The sequence below is a fragment of the Thamnophis sirtalis genome, unplaced genomic scaffold (assembly GCF_051295495.1).
Source record: "Thamnophis sirtalis isolate CommonGarterSnake01/CBP01778 unplaced genomic scaffold, rThaSir2_p1.2 scaffold_10, whole genome shotgun sequence".
Classification (NCBI taxonomy): Eukaryota; Metazoa; Chordata; class Lepidosauria; order Squamata; family Natricidae; genus Thamnophis; species Thamnophis sirtalis.
Genome location: NW_028261390.1, coordinates 69659182 through 69684347, shown reverse-complemented (window position 1 = coordinate 69684347; position 25166 = coordinate 69659182). Strand labels below are relative to the sequence as shown.

General features: G+C 44.5%; 2 protein-coding genes across 2 annotated transcripts; both read right to left on the bottom strand.

Annotated features, from left to right (window-relative positions):
- Positions 1-4852: 4852 nt before the first annotated feature.
- CHRNA9 (cholinergic receptor nicotinic alpha 9 subunit) lies at positions 4853-14887 on the bottom strand. The gene is made up of 5 exons (XM_087723804.1): positions 14766-14887; positions 11391-11536; positions 9556-9710; positions 7054-7586; positions 4853-5406 (listed from the first exon to the last, which is right to left on the bottom strand). The coding sequence occupies exons 1-5, from the start codon at positions 14818-14820 to the stop codon at positions 4856-4858; spliced, it is 1440 nt and encodes a 479-aa protein (XP_087579930.1). The 5' UTR covers positions 14821-14887; the 3' UTR covers positions 4853-4855.
- A 3873-nt stretch (positions 14888-18760) lies between these two features.
- LOC148043925 (uncharacterized) lies at positions 18761-22705 on the bottom strand. The gene is made up of 2 exons (XM_087723703.1): positions 22408-22705; positions 18761-19720 (listed from the first exon to the last, which is right to left on the bottom strand). Exons 1-2 carry the CDS (start codon positions 22703-22705, stop codon positions 18771-18773), a joined length of 1248 nt encoding a protein of 415 aa, XP_087579829.1. The 3' UTR covers positions 18761-18770.
- Between the last annotated feature and the right edge of the window lie 2461 nt (positions 22706-25166).

The window sequence follows — 25166 nt, the reverse complement described above, 5'->3', positions numbered from 1 at the left end:
ATTAGGGAATGGTTGGAATTTGGAAAATTTGTACTGTTGATGTAGAACAGTGTTTCTCAACCTTGGCCACTTGAAGATGTCCGGACTTCAACTCCCAGAATTCCCCAGCCAGCATTCGCTGGCTGGGGATTTCTGGGAGTTGAAGTCCGGACATCTTCAAGTGGCCAAGGTTGAGAAACACTGATGTAGAATTTTTTGGGGGGGAAATAAGCATATAATTAAATAACATACCATGGGAAACAACTGAAAAAGAACTAAATCCATACATATTGTAGGAGGAAGTGAGATTCTTTGAATGTTGAGAATGAGCACTAGAGGGAACTAAAGGACTAGATAGAATAAATAAATATATATCAGTAAGTGAATCTTTCAACTAAGTTTTTAAAATGGTCAAACGGTGGTACAATTTTTGAGCTACTTAAAAAGTTGTTTGAAAAAAAAAGACACCAAGATTAACACTAGACCAACAATCAAACAGTAAACAACACCCTAAACAAGGAATTATCAACTCAGGCAAACAAACAGTCCCACCAATGCTGGCATGGTAAAATAGCTAGGTGTTGTGGGCTGCCAGCAGATTCGGACAGTGAGGAGGTTGGGGAGGAACATGGGCCAGTCCTGGAGTCTGGGGAAGGCTTGGATGAGGGCTCTGTGTTGGAGGCAGAGAGGGGGCCAGAGCCCTATGCCAGTTATCAGCTGCCTTCAGAGTCAGACATCACCAGTGAGGCAGAAATTGCACAAATTTAGTGTTTTCCCCCTTTTTAAAACCTTTTTTGTGCACGCACAGACCTATTTTTGTGCAAAAGCCTACGCATGCAAAATATTTGCACACACCAAACGGGCGGTATTGCCGGGAGCAACCCACTCCATCCAGTTTTGGTCCCCACATTATAAAAAAGATGTTGAGACTCTGGGAAAAATGCAGAGAAGAGCAATAAGATGATTAAAGGCCTGGAGACAAAAACGTAGGAAGAACAGCTCCAGGATTTGGATTTGGCTAATCTAAAGAAAAGAAGGACTAGGGGGGACATGATAGCAATATTCCAATATCTGAGGGGCCTGCCCCAAAGAAGAGGGAGTCAAGCTATTCTCCAAAGCCCCTGAAGGTAGAACTAGAAGCAACGGATGGAAACTAATCAAGGAGAGAAGCAACCTAAAAATTAGGAGAAATTTCCTGACAGTGAGGACAATTAATCAGTGGATCGACTTGCCCCCAGAAGTTGCGGCTGCTCCAGCTTGAAGCTTTTAACAAGAGGTTGGAAAACCATTTGTCTGAAATGGTTCAGGGTTTCCTGCCTGAGAAGGGGGTTGGACTAGAAGACCTCCAAGGTCCCTTCCATCTCTTACTCTGCTATTTTTTTCCATCTCTTATTCTGATATTCTTTTTTTCCAAATGGTTTTAAACTGTCAGGAAATATGATATGTAAGGGTTTTAACTTAGTAAAATAGTTCCCGACAGCAGAAAAAATTACTTTCCGAGCATGGAAACCGTTACAAATCTTTGTCGTCCCTCCTGAGTCTTTTTTAAGATACATGGACTGAAATATTTGTTTGCTAGATATTTCCTTTCTCGTGACAGAGGTCTTGGACAGCTCATGTCACACCGGGGGGGGGGGGGGGATGAAGATGGTGCAATGAATCACGACGCCCTACTTTGAGTGCCTTCTCGGCCCAGGACTTACCAGCCGAATGCTTCGTTCTTCTTTGCTTTGAAAATATAGAATAACAGAGTTAGAAAAGGACCTTGGAGGTCTTCTAGCCCAACCCCCTATTCAGGCAGAAAACCCTATGCATTTCACACAAATGGTTGTCCAATATCTTCTTTAAAACCTCCAGTCTTGGAGCATTCACAACTTCTGGAGGAAAATTGTTCCACTGATTCGTTGTTCTTTCAGGAAATTTCTCCTCAGTTCTAAGTTGCTTCTCTCTTTGATTAGTTTCCACCCATTGCTTCTTGTCCTGCCCTCAAGTGCTTTGGAGAATAGTTTGACTCCCTCTTCTTTGTGTCAGCCCCTGGGATATTGGAAGACTGCTATCATGTCTCCCCTAGTCCTTCTTTTCATTAAACTAGACATACCCAAGTCTTGCAACCCTTTTTAAATATGTTTTAGTCTCCAGGCCTTTAATCATCTATGCTGCTCTTCTCTGCAATCTTTCCAGAGTCTCTGCATCTGTTTTGCATCATGGTAACCAAAACTGGACACACTATTCCAAGTGTGTCCTAATGCCTTAGTAAAGCCACACCTGGAATACTGCATCCGGTTTTGGTCGTCACGATGTAGAAAAGATGTGGAGACATGTATGGCTAGCTGATGAGAGCTAAATAGCTTGAAATAGAGCTATACTAGTCTCCCTTTATTTATTTATCAGCACAAATGCAACACAAATGTAACAAAGGCAACAGTAAAAATAATGGCTTTCTGTCTGGATGGTTTCTTGTGATGAGCCGATAGACAGAGAAAGGAAGCAGTAGGCTTCCTCCCATATTTGGGCATACCAGGGGTTGTGACACAATACATACCTATTTCCCTGGCCCAGCTGATAAAGGAAGAGATCCTGTGGCTTAGTGGCTAATATAACTGCCTGATATGTAATACAGCCCAGGTTTGATTCCCAGTAAGGGTATGGCTAGCTGATGAGAGCTAAATAGCTTGAAATAGATCTATACTAGTCTCCCTATCAGCACAAATGCAAAACTATATATAGTTTTCTTATTTTTAAAAAATTGTTTAATAAAATATTCTATACTTTTTCCATTTTGGCTGGGCAATCTTGATGCACCTGGTAGGGAATCAAATCTACTTAAGGGCTACATTTATCCCCAACTGACTTGAAGGATGTGATCCTGTGCAACATATTGGCAACCTTTCTCCCTTTTTTCCCCCCTTCAAACCCTTTCGCTGCCAATGGGTCAGTTCTTTGTGATTTGATTGATGTGGCTGCACGGGCTTGAGTAACCGATGAGTTTGCCCTCCACCTGACCCTTTGCTGGGAGTTCCTCTACCTTCACCTGTATCCTTTGAGGCTTCTATTATGTATGAGCATCCTGATTCCGTTGCGTCTTGAATTATTCTACGCAAAGGACCTGCCATTAAAATTCTAGAGATGGTTTGTATGATCGTTTACATCAAGGGGAGATATTCAGCAGGTTCTGACAGGTTCTGGAGAACCGGTAGCGGAAATTTTGAGTAGTTCGGAGATTTTGTAGTATCCTTCCCCTTGTGTGGGGAGGGAATAGAGATTTTGCAGTATCCTTCCCCTGGAGTGGGAAGGGAATGGGGATTTTGCAGTATCCTTCCCCTGGAGTGGGAGGGAATGGGGATTTTGCAGTATCCTTCCCCTGGAGTGGGAAGGGAATGGGGATTTTGCAGTATCCTTCCCCTTGTGTGGGGAGGGAATAGAGATTTTGCAGTATCCTTCCCCTGGAGTGGGAAGGGAATGGGGATTTTGTAGTATCCTTCCCCTTGTGTGGGGAGGGAATAGAGATTTTGCAGTATCCTTCCCCTGGAGTGGGAAGGGAATGGGGATTTTGCAGTATCCTTCCCCTGGAGTGGGAAGGGAATGGGGATTTTGCAGTATCCTTCCCCTGGAGTGGGAGGGAATGGGGATTTTGCAGTATCCTTCCCCTGGAGTGGGAGGGAATAGAGATTTTGCAATATCCTTCCCCTTGTGTGGGGAGGGAATGGAGATTTTGCAGTATCCTTCCCCTGGAGTGTACAGCAAATACAGCAAATGTACTATTAAAAATACATTGATCAGAGGGTTAAGAATGGTGAAACCCAAATGAAATAGAATAGAAGGGGAAATAATATAAGGTGAGCGGTATCGATTGATAATTGCTATTAGAAAGAACAGGAAGCTCCTGTTCGTATTGTATTGTGTAAATGTGGTGTACGTCTAAGTTTTGTGTCTGTGTATTTTACATGTTTGTTAATTTAAAAAAATATATTAAAAAAAATACATTGATCATATTTTTCTGGCAAGATACCTAACAAAAATATTTCTGGCTTTTAAATGTAAGTGTTGCTTTATCATTTCTCTAGCCATGTAGGTAGTTTTGTCCAAACTATTTTTGCCTTTGGACATGTTCACCACATATGATAATACTAGCCTGGTATCTGTTTCCTAAATACGTATCATATGTTAAAGAAAAAGATATATAAATATTTTTCAAATGAATCATTTTAATAATTCAAATTGGTAAATCAAATTATTTTTTTTCAAAATTAAAAACCATGATCTCCAGAAACATGTATTAGAATTGCAGCCCTGTTGCTTTCTTTCTTTCTTCCTTCCTTTCTTTCTTTCCTTTTTTCCTTCTTTCTTTCTTTCTATCTTTCTTTCTATCTTTCTTTCTTCTTTCTTTCTTCCTTCTTTCTTTATTTTCCTTCCTTTCTTCTTCCTTCTTTTTTCTTTCTCTTTCTTTCTTTCTTTCTTTCTTTCTTTCTTCTTTCTTTCTTTTCCTTCCTTTCTTCTTCCTTTCTTCTTTTTTCTTTCTCTTTCTTCCTTCTTTTTCCTTCTTTCTTTCTTCTTCTTTCTTTCCTTTTTCTTTCTTCTTCCTTTCTTCTTTTTTCCTTTTCTTTCTTTTTTCCTTCCTTCCTTCCTTTTTTATTTCTCCCTTCCTTCTTTCTTTCTTTCATCCTTCTTCTTTCTTCTATATTCTTTCTACTTTCTTCCTTCTTTTTTCTTCTTCTTTCTTTCTTTCATTTTTCTTCCTTCTTCTTTTCTTCTTTTTTCCTTCTTTTTTCTTCTTTCTTTTTCCTTCCTTTCTTCTTTTTATCTCTTCTTTCTTTCTTTCTTTCTTTCTTTCTTTCTTTCTTTCTTTCTTTCCTTCTTTCTTCCTTTCTCTTTTTCCTTAAAAAGCTTTCCCGATAACTAAAACGCTCATGAAGAAGACCATAATGAAAAAGATCCACATGAAAAAACGGTCCATCACTTTTGCGACTTTTTTCCACTCCATGCCTTTGGCATGGTTGGCTTTGTGGCGCCTCACGCAATCGGCGATGTATTCAATGTTCTTGACCAACACTCGGTAACAAGAGCAGCAGCCCTCTGGGTCCCGTATCCCGAGTCCGTTCGTCTCGTTCTCTCCATCCATCGTCTTCTTGAGGAGGTCCCCGTCCCTGATGCCCACCGCCTTCTTTCTCTCTTCACGTCCGCCATGCTCTGTTGGACTGGCATGGGCTGGTTGTGACGCCGATTCCTGCTCTCCTGCACACTGCAAACTGGTGCAGTTTTCACCCACGTCGTACACAAAGAAGATCTTGGACATGTAATCCAGGATGATCACCCTGGCCCACTGCGGGACGGGCTTAGCTCCGGAGCCACAATAATGAATATTCATTATAATGATGGTTAGCGCCGTCGATGCAGTGATCATTGTCATGGTGGCGATGTAATATTTCCCTAGGATATAAGAATTAGAGTCACAAAAAAAAAAGAACAAGGGAAATACAGGTTGTTCCCCGCGGATGACGACAACCGAGCCCCAAATTTCTGTCACTACGTGAGACATTTGTTAAGCGAGTTTTGTCCCATCTTACGACCTTTCTCGCCACCTTTGTTAAGCGAATCATTGCCGTTGTTCCATTAGGAACGCGATTGTTAAGTAAATCTGTTTTTCCCCGTTGAGTATCCTTGATTGTGAGAAGGTCGCCAAAGGGGATCATGTGGCCCACACCAGGGCATGGTGGGGTCATCATAAAGGTGAGTCAGGCATCCGAATGTGAATTAGCTGACCGTGGGGATGGTGCAGTGGTGGGTTGCAGGCAGTACGCCCCGGTACGGGCATACTGGTGCCTACCAGAAGCACCGGGTTCTGTTCCGATACGGTGCTCCAGGGCATAACTCCCTCAGCAACAGAAATGTGGCTCTCAGTTGTGATCCCAAGTCAAGAATTACCTGTATTATGTTTATGTGCATGAGTCTGAAAAATACTCATTAAGTCGAGAGAGAGAGAGAGAGAGACAGAGACAGAGACAGAGACAGAGACAGAGACAGAGAAACAGAGAGAGAGAGAAATAGAGAAACAGAGAGAGAGAAACAGAGAGAGAAACAGAGAGAGAGACGTAGAGAGAGAGAGAGAAACAGAGAAAAAGAGAGAGAGAGAATGAATCTTCAAACTACTGTTTCTCCTCATTTAGTGGGCTGTCTCCAAAAACAGCCAGGTGCAATCCGATTTGTGTTTTAAAATGTTTTTTTTTATAAATTCTACAACATCTTTGTTGAAACGCGTGTCTCGTTTTCATCAAAAACGGGACCGTTTTTGGCCTGCAGAGTGCTTCTGGGGACCATGGAGGGCAAAAGCGGGACACACGGAGGCCTTCGGAGACCAAAAACATTTTTAGCAAAGACAGGATACGCAGAGGATTCGGGAGTCCAAAAACGGGCCTGTTTTTGGCCTGCAGAGTGTTTTTGGGAGCTGGGGAGGGCGAAAACGGGATGCGGGGAGAGGAAAAACTATATTTTCTCTTGTTTTCCTCCTCTAAATCTCATGGCACGACAAAACCGCGCTAGTCAAAATCGCGGTGATAAAATCGCGGCGCTAAAGCCGCAACGTCATCACCGCGCGTCATCACCACCACGACAACAGCGCGGCAACAGAAGGGCGCTTTAAAACGGCGCTGCGGCAGAAAGCCGACTTCAATTAAGGTAAGGGTTAGGATTAGGTTTAGGGGTTTGTTTTAGGGGTTTGTTTTAGGGTTAGGTTTAGGTTTAGGTTTAGGGTTAGGGTTAGGGTTAGGGTTAGGGTTAGGTTTAGGGTTAGGGTTTGGTTTAGGGTTAAGTTTAGCGTTAGGTTTAGCGTTAAGCTTAGGGTTAGGTTTAGGGTACTGAGTGCTTGGGAATGCGCAAATTTGCCCTCCGCGATTATGTCATCGCGGTAGGGTCGCGTTTTTCCTTAGCGCTTAGAACGGCGCGAATTAGTCTTCGCACTTATGTCTCCGCGGATAAGGGCTTCGCGGATTTGTGGTGGAACCCTAAATCTAGGTGTGTCTTATATCCCGGTGCGTCTTATAATCCGAAAAAATACGGCAAATACGTGCAAATACCTACCTATCAAGGGCACGTTGTCCGAAGGCGGCATGCTTTCCGCAACCATGAGCTGGAAGACGGTTAGAGAAAGCAGCACCGTAACCCCGAGAGAGACTTTTTCTCCCGAGTCTGCAGGAAGGTAGAATCCCAGCGGAGCAAGGAACGATATCAAGAGACAAGGAAGCAGCAGGTTGAATATATAGAACGAGGACTTCCTTTTCAAGATGAGAGTGAAGGTGACATCTGGATAAGGCTCGGAGCAGCAGCCGTAAGTGATCACGTTCTTCACAGCTGGCATGCCGTGGATCTCCCACTCCACGTCCTCTATGAGGTCCGAGAGGTCCCCGGTGTCTAACATGGTGAAGATGTCCACCTGGTCCCCGTTGTAAGTCCAAGAACCAAAGGTCAGGTTGCACTGCTGGCTGTCGAAAGGGAAGTAGGATACGTCCACCACGCAGGAGCTCTTCGTGATGGCCGGGGCGTCCCAAGTGATCTTCCCATCGGACCTCAAGACGATGTTGGTGTTCACCGGTTCAGAAAAGTCATCATCGGCCCTAAAACAAAAAGACAGAAGAGTATACAGCAATATTATTGACATTTATCTCTTTAACTATTGACATTCATCACAATCTTCTTACAAATATAGAAAACATGGTTGAGGTCACTTTCTTGTCTCCATCTTGTTTTGCAACAACCCTACTCCTTCTGTCTTCCTCCTTCCGTCAACCTCCTTTCTCTACCTTCTCCATTCCTCCTCTCCTTCCCCTTTTCTTCTTCCTCTCCTTTTCCCCCATTCCTCTCCTTCTTGCCCTCTCTCCTACTCCCCTCCCTTACTTCCTCTGCTTTACCCTTTCTTCCTTTCCCTCCTCTTTCTCTCTCCTTTCTTCTTCCCCTTTCTTTCCTCCTCTTCTCCTCCCCTCTTCTCCTCCTTACCCTCTCTCCTTCTCTTAATTCCCCTCCCTTACTTCCTCTGCTTTATCTTTTCTTCCTTTCCCTCCTCTTCCTCCCTCCTTTCTTCGGTTCCACCACAAAACCGCGGAGTATAAAATCGCGCTCGACGAAAGCGTGCATTTGACATCATCACAGCACGCCGAAAACATCGCGCTGTGATCGAAAAATGTAAAAATAAAGCGAAAACCTTACCCTAACCCCCCCAAACCTAACCCTAAACCTAACCCTAAACCTAACCCTTAACCTAACCCTAAATCTAACCCTAAACGTAACCCTTAACCTAACCCTAAACCTAACGCTAACCCTTAACCTAACGCTAAACGTAACCCTAACGCTCTAACCCTAATCCTAACCCTTAACCTAACCCTAACCCTAACCCTAACCCTTACCTTTATGTGAATCGGCTTGCTTTAATTTTAATTTTATTTCAATTTTTAATTTTTTTCGTCGCGCTGTGATGACGTCACATGCGCGCTTTCGTCGAGCGCGATTTTGTCCTCCGCGGTTTTGACGGGTCACGCCTTTCTTCTACCCCTCTCTTTCTCCCTTTCCTCCTCCCCTCTTCTCCTCCTTCTTACCCGCTTTCCTACTCTTAATTCCCCTCCCTTACTTCCTCTGCTTTATCCTTTCTTCCTTTCCCTCCTCTTCCTCTCTCCTTTCTTCTTCCCCTCTCTTTCCCCCTCTCCTCCTCCCCTCTTCTCCTCCTTCTTACCCTCTCTCCTTCTCTTAATTCCCCTCCTTTACTTCCTCTGCTTTACCCTTTCTTCCTTTCCCTCCTCTTCCTCTCTCCTTTCTTCTTCCCCTCTCTTTCCCCCTCTCCTCCTCCTCTCTTCTCCTCCTTCTTACCCTCTCTCCTTCTCTTAATTCCCTTCCCCTACTTCCTTTGCTTTACCCTTTCTTCCTTTCCCACCTCTTCCTCCCTCCTTTCTGATGTTGCTCTTATTTATTTCCTTTCTCTAATGGATTCTTGGGATTACCCAATGTTATGAGAAGTAGGATTATCTTGGCTAGGAGAGTTGCTGTTGTGGCTCGCCAGTAGCCAGCCACTCTCCTCACGGAAAGCGAGGAGGTTGTGGAGGAACATGGCTCAGTCCTGGAGTCTGGGGAAGGCTCTGATGAGGGCTCTGTGTCGGAGGCAGAGAGGGGGCCAGAGCCGTCTGTCAGTTATCAGCTGCCTTCGGAGTCAGATATCAGTGAGGCAGAAGAACAGCTGGAGCCTGTTCCCAGAGTGCGCATGCAGAGTTGCCAGACGAAGGGAACAGCTAAAGAATAGGGGTCGACTTGGGAATAAGGCCACAGGTGGACGGTGAATGGCCCCTCCCAGAGGGAATAAAGTTTGCCGCACCCTCCCATCCCCGCCGTTCTCTGTCCTATATTCTCTTGTTTCTTTAGCTCAGCTGATTGCCGTGTTTCAGCTGAGCTAAACAACAGCTCAGCTCACCAGCGCTGACACCGAGGGCAGTCTTTGAGTGCTGCGCATTCATGCGCAAAGCGTGTGTTAGGCCTTCATGCGCACAAAGCGCTCTCTCATAGAACCGGTAGGAAAACATTTGGCATCCCAGGCGGACTTACTTGTTGTAGAGTACAATGTCTGGTCTCCATACCAGATTGCTGGGGATCCGGATGGAATCTAATCCATCGTATCTGTCTTTGTCCCACTTGAGATAGGCATCGTGCCACGTCTGGCGTATCCACAGGTAGACTGTCAAAATTTGGTTTCTCTCATCCTAGAAGATAATTACAGCCTTAACTTGGGAACATTGGAAGGTGTTTATCTGACCTGCCAGAACTTAAATCTCTAAATAAAAAAAGAAATCAATTGCTCCATTTGGTTATTATTGCTTCTTAGGTATAATTTATTAGGCACCGAGTGTATTGTAAACCAGACAGTGTCTGATACCAGTTTAGGCTGGTGGTTCACCTATTCTAGTATTATCTGTGGTCAGTCCATCACTCCAGACTTCCTGATGTTTTCTATCCCTTCAAATTCTCTCTTATCGTGATTGTGGATCATTGAAGGCAGACTGTGATGGCCCGGGGCGTGGCACAAAGGCAACACAGACAGAGAACCAGTATTAGTCCCTTTATTAACACCAAAAGTTAGGTGCGTCTTATACTTCAGAGTGTCTTATACTCCAAAAAATACGGTAAATACAATACAACGGCATTGAAGTCTAATCCGAAAACCTCCCATTATACAAAGCATATGAATCAGATTTATTTAACATCCTAGTCCAGTGATGGCGAACCTTTTTTGGCTCACGTATCAAAAGCAGGGGGAGTGCAGGGGGTCGTGCACGGGCATGCCACACCCATAATGCAATGTGCTACCCCAGCGCGCATGCGCGCCTGACCATCATTCCCTGCCCCCATTTTTGCATGCTTTTTTCGCCCTCCAGACTCCAGAGGCTTTACAGGAGCGTGGGGAGGGTGAAAACAGCTCCCCAGAGACCCTCTGAAGGCTTCCGGAGCTTCCCAGGAGTGCAAAAAACTGGCCCTAGTTCAGGAACGGACTTCCGGTTTGCTCGTAGGGCCGGTTTTAGCCCTCTGGAGCCTTCAGGGGCCTTCCGTAGGCTTCCCTGAAGGCTCTGGGGGGCAAAATATGACCCTATGAACAAACCGGAAGTCACCTGAAAGGTCAACCTGGCTCAAAAACAGTAACTGTGAGAGGGATTTTAGAGTCCTAATTGACCATCACTTAAACATGAGCCAACAGTGTGTCACGGCAGCTAAAAAAAAAAAAAAGCTAATGCAATCCATGGTTGTATAAACAGAAAGATAGAATCAGGATCATGAGAAGTATTTATACCGTTTTATAAAAGACCACACCTGGAATACAGCGTCCAGTTTTGGTCACCAAATTATTTAAAAAAAAAGATGTTGAGACTTTGGAAAGAGTGCAGAGGAGAGCAACAAAGAGGATTAGGGGACTGGAGGCTCAAACATATGAAGAACGGTTGCTGGAATCAGATATGGCTAGTCTAGAAAAAAGAAGGACTTGGGGATGACATGAGAGCAATCTTCTAATATCTCAGAGGCTGCCACAAAGAAGAGGGAGTCAACCTCTCCTCCAAAGCACCTGAGAGCAGAACAAGAAGCAATGGGTAGAAACTAAGAAGCAGCTTAGAACTAAGAAGAGATTTCTGGACAGTTAGAACAATTAATCAGTGGAACAGAAGTTGCCTCCAGAAGTTGTGAACGCCCCAAACTGGAAGTCTTTAAGATGATGTTGGATAGTCATTTGTCTGAAGTCCTGTAGGGTTTCCTGCCTGAGAGGTTGGACTAGAAGACCTCCAAGGTCCCTTCCTACACTGTTAATTCTGTATATAACTTCTTAAATTCCAACAAGATCTGAATTGGAAAGTTCAAAACGTTTATGGTTCTGCCTACATTATTTCGATGCTTACCATATCTTTGATTTGGGAAAGCGTGATCTGAAGGGTAACATTCAGAACCATATCTGTATCTTCCACAGGCCGGAGAGCATTGGAGTAGTCTTTAAACAGCTCATTAAACAGCCTCTGAGCATATTTTCCTTGGGCCGCATCGGTGCCTGGGTGGAGCCAAATTTAAATGGTTCAAAACAGATGTTTGGAAAAAGACACGTGCAAACAATTGTTGTGTTCAGGGGAATTGACCGGCAGCAAGATGGAAAAATTCAGGGAATTGTGGGATTCAAATTTTTTTACTCTCGGTTCGGTGGGCGTGGCTTGGTGGGCGTGGTGTGGCTTGGTGGGCGTGGCTTGGACACGGCAGGGAAAGGATACTGTAAAATCTCCATTCCCACCCCATTCCAGGGGAAGGTTCCTGCAAAATCCCCATTCCCTCCCGATCAGCTGGAACTCGGGAGGCAGAGAATAGATGGGGGCGTGGCCAGCCAGAAGTGGTATTTACCGGTTCTCCGAACTACGCAAAATTTCTGCTACCGGTTCTCCAGAACTGGTCAGAACCTGCTGAATACCACCTCTGGATTCAGGTAATCCTCATTTACGACCATAATTCCCAGATCCCCGTGGTCATGGATCCAAATTCAGATGCTCGGCAATTGGCTCATATTTATGGCCCATTGCAGTGTCTGGGGGGGGGTCATGTGTTCCACTTTTGCGACCTTCTGACAAAGAAAGTCAATGGGGAAGCCAGATTCACTTAACAACGGGGTTACCAGTTTAACAATTATGCCTTTATTATTTCAGACAGATGAAAGTGCAATAAAAAAATATTAGAATGTGCTGAGATGGATAGATTGACACTTAAGATAAAAGAAAAGGAAAAAACTTTTTAACATGGAAAACAGTGGTGGGTTGTTAACCAGTTTACTACTGGTTTGCTCGCGCACGCATGCGCAGAAGCGTCAGTGTGGGTGGGCGGAGCCTCTCACCGCTGCTACTACTGGTTTGGCCAAACTGGGAGCAACCCACCTCTGATGAGATATATTTTACCAGTGGTTAACTAACAAAAACAGAGGTTAGAATTTAAAAATAATTCAAAGAGAATAATAAAAATTTGCATGGAAAATTTTGCAAGACGGACAATTTAATTGTTTTATTATTTTAAGATTAATATTGATGTGTTTATTAAGATTACTAGTACGATTATGGTTATCATAGTACCTTTATTTAAAATTATGCCCAGACAATATGCTGTTCAAATAGACATGGAATTTATGTTTTTAAAGAAAAAATATATACCAATAAAACATATATTTAAAAAAAAACCTGCACTGATTCACTTAAAGACGGTGGCAATGAAAAGGAGCAACATTCATTTAACTTAACTGCACCAATTCACTTAACAGAAAGAAAGTTTCTGAAGGGGAGCTTAACTCCTCTTAACAAACTTTTCACTTAGCAACATAAAATGTTGGGCTCAATTTGGGGTCGTAACTCAAGGATTAAGACCAGGGGAGACATGATAGCAGTCTTCTAATACTTGAGGGGATGCCACAGAGAGGAGGGGGTGAAGTATTTTCCAAAGCACCCGAAAGGCCAGACGAGGAATAATGGATGGAAACTGACCAAGGAGAGATTCAACCTGGAAATAAGGAGGAATTTCCTGACAGTGAGAACAATCAACCCATGGAACAGAAGTTGCCTTCAGAAGTTGTGGGAGCTTCATCCCTGGAAGCTTTCAAGAAGAGACTGGACTGTCAGAAATGGTATAGGGTCTCCTGATTGGGTGGAGGGCTGGACTAGATGACCTACAAGGTCCCTTCCAACTCTGTTAGTCTGTTATTATTCTGTTATTCAGAAGTTGTGGGAGCTTCATCCCTGGAAGCTTTCAAGAAGAGACTGGACTGCTATCTGTCAGAAATGGCGTAGGGTCTCCCGATTGGGTGGAGGGCTGGACTAGATGACCTACAAGGTCCCTTCCAACTCTGTTAGTCTGTTATTATTCTGTTATTCAGAAGTTGTGGGAGCTTCATCCCTGGAAGCTTTCAAGAAGAGACTGGACTGCTATCTGTCAGAAATGGCGTAGGGTCTCCCGATTGGGCGGAGGGCTGGACTAGATGACCTACAAGGTCCCTTCCAACTCTGTTAGTCTGTTATTATTCTGTTATTCAGAAGTTGTGGGAGCTTCATCCCTGGAAGCTTTCAAGAAGAGACTGGACTGCCATCTGTCAGAAATGGCGTAGGGTCTCCTGATTGGGCGGAGGGCTGGACTAGATGACCTACAAGGTCCCTTCCAACTCTGTTAGTCTCTTATTATTCTGTTATTCAGAAGTTGTGGGAGCTTCATCCCTGGAAGCTTTCAAGAAGAGACTGGACTGCCATCTGTCAGAAATGGCGTAAGGTCTCCTGATTGGGCGGAGGGCTGGACTAGATGACCTCCAAGGTCCCTTCCAACTCTGTTAGTCTCTTATTATTCTGTTATTCAGAAGTTGTGGGAGCTTCATCCCTGGAAGCTTTCAAGAAGAGACTGGACTGCCATCTGTCAGAAATGGCGTAAGGTCTCCTGATTGGGCGGAGGGCTGGACTAGATGACCTACAAGGTCCCTTCCAACTCTGTTAGTCTCTTATTATTCTGTTATTCAGAAGTTGTGGGAGCTTCATCCCTGGAAGCTTTCAAGAAGAAACTGGACTGCCATCTGTCAGAAATGGCATAGGGTCTCCTGATTGGGTGGAGGGCTGGACTAGATGACCTACAAGGTGCCTTCCAACTCTGTTAGTCTCTTATTATTCTGTTATTCAGAAGTTGTGGGAGCTTCATCCCTGGAAGCTTTCAAGAAGAAACTGGACTGCCATCTGTCAGAAATGGCATAGGGTCTCCTGATTGGGTGGAGGGCTGGACTAGATGACCTACAAGGTGCCTTCCAACTCTGACTAACTGTACAAAATAATTGGTTCCTTCTGGAAGCTACGATTCCCACTGACCTATAAAGTGACTGATAGCACTGTAGGGAATCAATTTGGTGCTCGCTTTTCTCCCCGTTGTTCCTCCGGCTGCCAAAAATTCCCTACTTCCCAAAAATTCCCGGAGGAGAGCCTTCTCGGTGGCAGCTCCGACCCTATGGAACGATCTCCCCGTGGAGATCCGTACCCTCACCACCCTCCAGACCTTCCGCACAGCCTTAAAAAACTGGCTTTCCTGTCAGGCCTGGGGCTAAAGATTGCAACCCGCCCGAATGGTATGAATGTTGTGTTTTAATGATGTTTGTTCTATATGTTAAAAGTTTGTTCTCCCCCCCCCCTTTTTAAGTTGTAAGATGCCCTGAGTCCCCCCAGGGAAAAGGGCGGCATATATATAAATAAACTTAAATACCAAATACCAAAATACCTACTTACCTTGAAGAATTCCTGCTGTGAAAACCACAAGGGAGAAAATGCCAATAGCCCTCATGGCAAAGACGGAGACAAATTAGGACGCTTTACCAGTGACAAGATCCATTATTCTGCCTTGCAAAGCCAGCACAATCTGCAGCCAGATTGGCCGGGCTTCCATGGGATCGGTTTGTTTTTTTTCGTCTTGTGATCTTGCTTGCCTTCTGCCAGGTAACTTGAGAACGAGCCACCCAAAGGAACAAATAGAAGGGGATGGGGATGAAACCAGCCACGGGAGTTCAGCTCAGCGCTCACATTTCTCCCGGCTCCTAGAATTACATGCGCGCACTCTCCCGTGGAAGGCGTCCCCACAGTTGTGTAGGAAGTTAACACCCACCCCTTCTTCTCCTAGAAAAATGAAATATTCTAGTGTGGGAAGTTATCATCCAGCCCTCTCCCAGAAAAAAATGAAACATCCTAGGAAATATTGAAAAGGCAGAATATTTCTCTGGAGGTGAAAAGAAAGAAACACGCTTTAAAAGACAGAATAGTTGCCTGTAGCTTCCTGCCCATCCCCACTTTGTCAATAGGCCATTGAGAAGGCCAGGCTAGCCCACTTTACATAATAAAGACTTCTCCCCTGCAGCTGCAGGGGGAAGGGATATTGGAACGTTACTCAATTCTCCACATGGCATCTGAGAACTCATCTATACCCGGATTCAAAACAGCCTAGAGAGTAGCCCCCTGCATGGCACCATGGGAGCCTGACAACCAATCAGAATACATTTCTTACACAGGAACAGGAAACAGAGAGGTGGGACTAAACAGGGTATAAAAAGCCTAGCAAGCCCCTCCCTCAGCCCTTCTCTTCTTCTCCACCAACATTGAAGCATGTGATCACCTTTTCTGCTCAGGGCTCAAGCCATGTGGCCCTGTCCAACAATAAACTGTCTTTCCAAGCAGCCTCCATGTCTCCAGTGTCTTCTTCCCCACTTGGAGCTGAACCCAGGACATTTCTTTCAACACTAGGAAATATTTAAAAAGGCAGAATATTATATTTCACCCTGGATGAGAAATGGGGAAACGTGTTTTTTAGGCAGGAAACAGACTCACTTTTAATAACCCCACCCTCTTCAATAGCTCAACAGCAGATGTCAGCCCCTTAAGAGATAGAGAGATAGCTAGGTCTTGGTAATTGCAAAATTGTGTCCCACACATCGCGACTGCATGGACAATGTTCCTCCAGGCCCTCCTGTCCATCCTCGGGAGTCCATTTAAGTTCACCCTTAAAGGGCTGATTATAGTGGAATTCGTCTTAAGGCATTTTTCCCAGAATCTGTATTGTGGGTATCTTGTTGTTGTTGGTTATGAAGTCGTGTACGACCCATCGCGACCCCATGAACAACATTCCTCCAGGCTTCCTGTCCTCTCCCATCCTCTGGAGTCCATTGAAGCTCACGCCGACTGCTTTGGTGACTCCATCCAGCCACCTCGTTCTCTGCCGTCCCCTTCTTCTTTTGCCCTCCATCGTTCCCAGCATGAGGCTCTTCTCCAGGGAGTCCTTCTTCCTTCTCATCAGGTGGCCAAAGTCTTTGAGTTTCACCTTCAGGATCTGGCCTTCTAAAGAGCAGTCAGGGTTGATCTCCTCTAGGACTGACCGGTTGGATGGCCTTGCAGTCCAAGGGACTCAATGCAGGAGTCTTCTTCTCCAGCCCCAGAGTCCAAAGGCCTCCATTCTTTGGCGCTCAGCCTTCCTTATGCTCCAACCTTGACAGCCATCCATTGCAACTGGGAATAGCAATAGCAATAGCAGTTAGATTTATATACCGCTTCATAGGGCTTTCAGCCCTCTCTAAGCAGTTTACAGAGTCAGCATATCGCCCCCACAGTCTGGGTCCTCATTTCACCCACCTCGGAAGGATGGAAGGCTGAGTCAACCTTGAGCCGGTGAGATTAGAACCGCACTTTTGCCATTAGCTTTCCTCCCCAGGAGTGTCTTTTAATTTCTTGGCTGCTATGTCTATTCATAGGCAAATGCCCGCAATCCAAGATCCAACAAAGATAGCATTAGCCCTCTACCCATCTAGCAACAGGACTCACCACCTGGCACCTGGGAAGAGAGCCGAGGAGGTGGCACAGTGGTTAAATGCAGCACTGCAGGCTACTTCAACTGACTTCTGCAGTTCAGCTGTTCAAATCTCACCGGCTCAGGGTTGACTCAGCCTTCCATCCTTCCGAGGTGGGTAAAATGAGGACCCGGATTGTTGTTGGGGGCGATATGCGGACTCTGTAAACCACTTAGAGAGGGCTGAAAGCCCTATGAAGCGGTATATAAGTCTAACTGCTAAGATTACATCACCCAGCAAGGCTCAACCAAGCTGGGACTCAAAACACAACCTAGGTGGTTACCCATGCATGGGAGTCTGATTGGAGATAGATAATGTTGTTTATTGGTTATCTCCAGTTTACAACACTCCTTTCAACAGTTCCAAGAAGATTCCACACCCATTTGCACCACTCAGGTGACCCTGATGATCTCCAGGTGACTTTTAATAACCCGCTAAAGGTGAAGAAGCTTCTTCGGTGAGAAGCAAGCACCTTTGGGATAACCACCTTGAGTATCTCCCTGTCTTAGTAGCTGCCAAACTGAATGCATGTGTAGGAATGCAGTTTTCCTGTACTATCCCATGCCCGTCTTCCATTTCAGTTGCCAGGCATGGAGAAAATGAACCAGAGAATCCCAAGGGAGATGATGAAACGTTAAAATTTTATATATTGAGCAATAGCAGAGAGAGCGACAAGAGTAAAAAGCTTTAGAAATTAAAATCTCGATACCATTGAAGTTTTATATATACTTTATTCAGCATTACAAAATCCATTTGTAGCAAAGAAGAAAATTCATTGAGCAAAACATTAAAATGCAGGAACAGTCTTCCAAATACATTTGGGGTTCTATCTATAGGCAAATACATTATATAAAATACAATCGCTAGTCCTTTTCCCTTCTCAAATTAAGGAATCAAAGACTTTAATCCCTTCTGTTGAGGGGAATACAGTAGTGCTTGCTTGGGCAATGTAAGAGTATTAAAAAAACTGAGCTCAGTAAATGCATATACGCCACTCCCACACTTCATGGTTACATGGCTTTTCCCTAGGAAATTTAAAAACTTATGCTAGTCACGACAAAGGCGTGAATTTCAGCACAACATGCAAAATTTCAGACCCAAAGATGGACACTATTGTTTCAATATGAAATTGGAAAAGTTGTGACTGTTGTACAAAAAACAGTCTCCCTAGAAAACAGTCTTATGAAAGTTTTGATTCCAAAATACCATCATATACACACACCGGAATGTATGTATATATGTACTCTTATCTTACCTTATCTATCTCATCTATCTATCTCATCTATCTATCTCATCTATCTATCTCATCTATCTATCTCATCTATCTATCTCATCTATCTATCTCATCTATCTATCTCATCTATCTATCTTATCTATCTATCTACCTAATCTATTTATCTAATCTAGCTAAAGTGCTGTGTGTGTTTGTTTGTTTGTGTGTGTTTGTGTGTGTGTTTGTGTGTGTGTTTGTGTGTGTGTGTGTTCCAGAATAACTCTGGAACGCGAGAGCAATTCCAACCAAACTTCGTACACAGATGACTTCCACTCTGGAAACAAACATGGTGGGGGGGGTGAGACCCTCCGGTGTGTTCTGTTAAGATACAGCCTGTTGTGCCTTAAAATGGCTTCTACTGTACAGGGCAGTGGAGTTGCCATGCTAATGGCTTCACAGTACTCCACAAGGGGGCTCTCTCTGTTAAGGGGGAAAATCCAACATTAAAACTTAGGTTTGGTCCAGACATTTTCACTCTATCAATACCCGGGCAAGACCGGGTTATCGGCTCTTAAGTTATTAAAAGAATTAAGCAGTCCATAGCAAGACAAACTTTGTAGGAAAGCCAATACAATTTTGACTTTTAAAATTGGCCAGCAATTTGTAGGAAAGCCAATACAATTTTGACTTTTAAAATTGGCCAGCAACTACTGGCCTTGCCTGAAGTGGTCTGCACGGCCACCTGGCCAAATGGAGAATAATAGTTTCTGGGAAGTGGGAGCACACTGCGTGTGCGAGGGAACCCAGCCAGAAAGAGTGTATGCGGTACCGTTGTGCGGGGAGATCCAGTCTTCTCAGGGCGTCGTAAAAAACTTCCATGAACCTCAGTTTGCACAGCAAGTGCCAGTCGTCATACAGGAAGAGAGGCCCTTCACCGTGAGGCCGCACCGCCAAATAATTTTTGAGTGCCAGGACAGGACAAAGCCAAGGTTGATCGGATGATCTCAACCAGTACGTGAAGCGCCCTGCGCCCATCTGAGGAGCCGCTATACGAAGCCCGACACGGTTTTCCTCCACTTCAATGTCATCCAAGCAAAGGAGGTCTGGATAGAAAGTTGTGCAGGACTTAGCCACCACCTCTTTAGGGCGCAGCGCTGCGTGGAAAGACAGCAAAAACACCGCCCGGAACATCAGGCACTCGTAGAAAGACGCGCAGACTCCTTCGAGGGCGTCCAGCAACGACTCCAGGATATCCAAGGTCACCGGGAGCGGAGGTTCTCGCTGCCACTGTATCCCGGCGATCATGCGGGACGTGAACAAGTCTTGGAGCGGATCCTGGAAATGGAAAATCTGGGATAGGTAGGAAAGGCCGGACAGGTAGGAGAGTATCCTGGGTGCGGCGACACCTTCCGCATCCAGAGAGAGCAGAAAGCCTCTGATCTGGTATCCTGGGATGGGCCACATGGAGGGGAAGTGGTCAGTTTCTCGATAGGCAATGAACAGCAGCAAGCCCCCATTGTACATCTTCCAAATCGTGGGGTGCCCTGACCTCTCCACTAGGCGCAGGGCCCGTATAGACCACCGGGCGACATCCTGGGGCAGGGAATCACGGGAGGCTTCGTCTCTAGTACCCCATTCCCCTAGAAAGAAGGAAAAAAACGAAACCATCAGCCACTATTCACATAGAGCAACATTTTGAAAGCCTAGAAACTGAGGGTTTGCGATATTGGCTCTAACAAGCTAGTGCACACACAGTTATGTACAATTTGAAATGGCAGCAAGGCCTCTTAAATATACACTTTTATTGTCAGGAAGCTTTGCCAGCCGTTCCCCCAATCGCTCCTTACCTATTGCTAATCTAGGAATAAATTTTGTCTCTAAATAAAGCAGTGCAATAGCACTTATATACCACTTTACAGCCCTCTTTCAGCTGTTTACAGAGTCAGCCTCTTGCCCCCAACAATTTGGGACCTTATTTCATCCACCTCTGAAGGATGGAAGGCTGAGTCAAGGTAGTAAAAGAAATATTTCCTGCATCTAAAAGAGCCCAGGTGGCGCAGTGGTTAGGGTGCAGTACTGCAGGCCACTTTAGCTGACTGATCTGCAGTTCAGCGGTTCTAATCTCACCCGCTCAAGGTTGACTCAATAGCAGTTAGACTTAGACTTATATACCGCTTCATAGGGCTTTCAGCCCTCTCTAAGCAGTTTACAGAGTCAGCATATTGCTCCCAACAACAATCCGGGTCCTCATTTTACCCACCTCGGAAGGATGGAAGGCTGAGTCAACCCTGAGCCGGTGAGATTTGAACAGCCAAATTGCAGAACTGCAGTCAGCTGAAGTAGCCTGCAGTGCTGCCTTTAACCACTGCGCCACCTCGGCCTTCCAAGGTGGGTGAAATGAGGACCCAGACTGTGGGGGCGATATGCTGACTCTGTAAACCGCTTAGCGAAGCCCTATGAAGCGGTATATAAGTCTAACTGCTATTGCTATCTTTTAAAAATTAGAACTCAACTCCCCCTGCTGCAACTGGGTTGCAAAACCATTAGAACAGAATTCTTTATTGGCCAAGTGTGATTGGAGACACAAGGAATTTTGTCCTTGGTGCATATACTCAGTGCAAATAAAGAAAACAGAATACATTCAAGAATCGTAAGATATAATAGTGATAGTTATAGGTTACTAGTAAGCAATCAAATTATACTAGGAAACAAAATATAAAATTTAAAGATACAAGCAACATGGTTAGTCATAAGTGGAAAGAGATAGGTACTAGGAAGGAAGAGAATAGCAATAGAGTCTTAGTAGATAATTTGATACGTGTTGTGGGAATTAGATGTTTAGCACTGGGGGGAAAACTGTCATTGTGTCTAGTTAACAGGCCATTTGCAGTTACATTCCCATGCAATGCAGCACAGTAAAACCAGGGTGTGCTTTAAAGCAGGGGCCTCCAATCTTGGCAGCTAAGCCTGGTAGACTTGCAACTCCCAGAATTCCCCAGCCAGCTTTACCAATCTACCAGGCTTAACCTTGCAAAGCTGGAGGCCACTGCTTTAAAGCTTACTTTGGGGGGGGGGGGGGGGAGGACCAGTGTAGGAAGTTATCACCCAGCCCTCTCCCAGAAAAATGAAATATCCTAGGAACCATTGAAAGGGCAAAATGTTTCTCTGGATGTGAAAAGAAACATGTTTTAAAAGACAGAATAGCTTCCTGTCCATCCCCCTTTGTCAATGAGCCATTAAAGCCTGAGCTAGTCTACTTTACATAATAAAGAGTTCTCCCCTTCAGCTCCAGAGTGAGGGGATTAAGGCATAACCCAACACGCCACATGGCATCTGAGAACTCAACCAAACCCGGATTCAAAACGCAGCCTAGAGAGACCAAGCCATGTGGTCCTGCCCACTAATAAACCATCTTTCCAAGCAGCCTCCATGTCTCCAGCCTCTTTTTCCCCACTTGGAGCCGAACCCAAAAGGACATTTCTTCCAACACCAGCATGGAAAGTCCATGCAGTGCAAACAATGCCCCCCCCCCCGCCCCTAGCAATCATTGGAGCTGCCTGGTTTTTAAATTGCTTAGTTTAAACTTAATTGCTTAAGTTAAATTTAAATTACGTTTATTTATCAAACTTACATTGCGACTCCCCAAAAGGGACTTTTCGCACTGCTGGGTCTGCAGCCGAAAAGGGGAGCGAGATTTAAGCAAAACACGCATATAAAGGGCATACTTAAGAAACACGTGTCCCCTCGAGGTCAATAAGGATCAGGCAACCCTTAGGGCAGGGGTCTCCAAACTTGGCAACTTTAAGACTTGTGGACTTCAGCTCCCAGAATGCCTCAGCCAGCAAAGCTTGACAAAGCTGGCTAAGGAATTCTGGGAGTTGAAGTCCACAAGTCTTAAAGTTGCCAAGGTTGGAGACCCCTGCCATAGGGGATCGAAAATAAAAAAGCTTTTGACCTTAGTCCCAAGCCTCCAATTCTCGGCAACAAACTGCGTCTCTCTCTCTCACACACACACACACTCACACACGAGATCACAAACAGCACGTTCAGACGAAGATCTCCCAGCGCTGTGAAAAAGCGCAGGCAGCCGAAAAGCCACGTGCGGTTTTCCTCCAGCCCTCGGTGCGCAAGCGCATTAGAGGAAAACAGGCAAACAGCTTTGCGCTTGCGCCCGGAAAAAGTGGGGGGAAACCCAGTTCGCCCTCAGCACGCATGCTCGTAACTTTCAAAGAAACGAGGGAAAACGGTCCCTTCCCCTCGGCACGCGCCGCTTTCTGCGCATGCCCAAAACAGAACCGATCCCTTTCTTCCCAACCCCGCCACTTACCGTCGTCGGGGAGATCGCGGTATCCTCTCGTTTCCTCAGCGGGAAGTAAATCCTCAGCCGTTGGGGTTTTTTCCGGCGCAGCAGCCGCTTCTGAGCCGCCTTCCCAAGTCTCCGCGACGAAAGCGTCGGCTCGGTGAGGCGAGTCGACGGACGAAGCCTCGTCCGGCGCGTCGGGAGGAGCGGAGAGCGTATCCCGCAGGAATCCGAAGTCCGGCTCCCTGGCGAGGAGCAGCAGTATGTCCCAGAAGCAGCAATTGATGTCTCGGGGCCTGGAAATGAAGGTGCTGAGGAGGCTCATTTTCACACCGGGCGTCTCCGAACCGAGCAGCGATGTCTCCTCCGACTGAGGTGAGTTGTGAGGCCCCGAGTGCGGCCTTTTTATAGGCAAGACGGTGGGATTTCCTGGGAGCCAATGGGCGATCGGGTGTGTCCTTGGCGTCTTCTGATTGGCTCCTCTTTGAAATGGACATGCCACTTGCTTTGGGTGTACGTGGGGTCGGCTTAAGAGGCGCGAAATTCAAAAGAGTTCAAGGCTAATTGAGGGTACTTTAGATAAGAGGCCGAGGTCCGCTCATGTGATTAAAGATTAGGAATGTTGCTGATAATGACGAAACAACTATTGAAAGAAGCTGGGCTCTTGCCTGTAAAATCACCCACTCCACTAAATGGTTAAAAACAAGCAAATAAATCCTTTTTTAATTGATTTTTTAAAAAAGCCTTACCAAAGGCCCTTGTAAAAAAAATGGAGCCCAAGTTAATTTGGTTAGGCCTCTAAAGATATTTCCTCCTCCAAATTCTGCTTAGGTGAGAAATTGGAGAATTCATTTATAGTTCATTCTTGGATGAGAAGCAAAATGTATTCAAAGAAAAATCAGAAAGTCCAGTTGCTTCTTGAAAAAAGCTCCTTTGGGATGAACTGGACTGATGTTCGATTATATTATCTGGAATTTTTTTGGTGGGGTTATTTTATATGGAGATCCTCCAGGTCATGGTTATCCTGAAGTTGATTCCCCACCCCACCTCAAATGGCAGCTGGATTTTATTTAATTCAAAGTCCAGTTGGAAAAAGCATCTTTGGATTTAGGCTTCAATATTAGCATTTTAGCATGGCAATCCAAGTTCAAGAAAACATTTTTGTTTTGAGCTCACGCCATTTTTTTTAGTATGTGACAACTAATTTTTTCAGCAATTGGACAATCAAGAGTGTATTCTGGAAGTCCTTGAATAAATTGAATTGAATTGAATTTATTATATTTCTATGCCGCCCTTTTCCCAGAAGGGACTCAGGGCGGCTCACAACCCAAGTCAGTCCTTGAAAACACAATGCAAGTTTTAAGAAAGATACAAAAGAAATACAGTTGCAGTTTTTAAGATACAAATCCAGCTGGACTAACAAGCGGCTGGGGAATCCAGCCACTTTTTAACTTTAATCAGTATTTACTGTGTTTCAATTCTATGTGTAATCAGTGATTTCTGTTTGATTATTGCTTTCTGATGTATCATATATATTGAATGTATCAATGGTTTCTGTACCCTCCCCTTTTAATAAACATATTTTGCTTTGGCTGAAATACTTGTATTTCAAGTATATTCCTATTGTTGGATAAGGATAACCCCCCCCCCTCACTTTTGCCAAAGGTAACAAGTACTGTTTTTCTCCCAAATTCAGGGAACTAGATTCCTTTAGATTCCATGCAACTCTGGGTGCCTGAATAATTGGACTCTGTGTTATTTGAAGCTAGCCAATGTGATCAGTTAAGCATAGTTTAGGATTCACTTCAGTTAAGGCTCAAGACTAAGAATGGACAAATCTTAGTTGGGTGATTTTGGGTCATTCACTCTCTTTTAGACCTGGAAAGAAGGCAAAATCCCTTCTGCCAAAAATAACTGTATGGATTTATTAAACGAAATAAATTAAAAGCCCACTTTTCTGGAAATTAAGAACTACACACATTTTCAGGATTCAGCGACAGAGTAACTTCTGAGTAAACACGAGTAGCAATCAGCTTCATAAAAAATATGAAACTGCCTGTTTTCCTCTGAGAAAGCCCTGTCCTGCTGTTGCTTTTCCTGACCATGCATTGTTTCAATTAGGAAGAATTGCTTGAAATAAATTGCCTGGTTGAATTAAATTTAAAATGTACTGATAGGAAGAAAAGTGTTTGGTTTCTCTCCAAGACAGTTTGAGTGAAGTACTTTTTAATTTTCTTTGGAGTGACAGGTGTTTCCGGTATAAAAAGAAAAACATCTTTGTGGTTACCCAGTTTCCTTTAGTGTATGTGCCATCACGTTAACCAACTAGCTTCTCTTGCACTAGATTGCAATACCATGTTTCATTAAACATTTACCTATTTAAAACAATCCCACTCCTATTTTAATAGATATAATATCTATAGTACAGTTTTTAATTTGATGCGGGTGTTTGAAAAATTATGGCAACATCCTGTTGGATTTCATCGTTCAAGCCCCAAATCTCCAAAATGTGTCTATTTTATTTCTACCTGACAGACTTTAAGTTATTTGTCTTTTAACATGTTTTTTTTATTGTATAGTAAAACCGTTCAGGTTTTATTTACAAAAAATAGTATGTTGGCAAAAAGGTATATTTTACATCAATAGTTAAACATGATCAACTGGGCTATTAAAGAGGGGGCCACTTCTTTGCATTTTGACTAGAGAACTAAGATGTACAGTTGTCCTTGAATTACAACAGTTCATTTACTGACTGTTCAAAGTTACAACTGTTTCACTAACTTTAA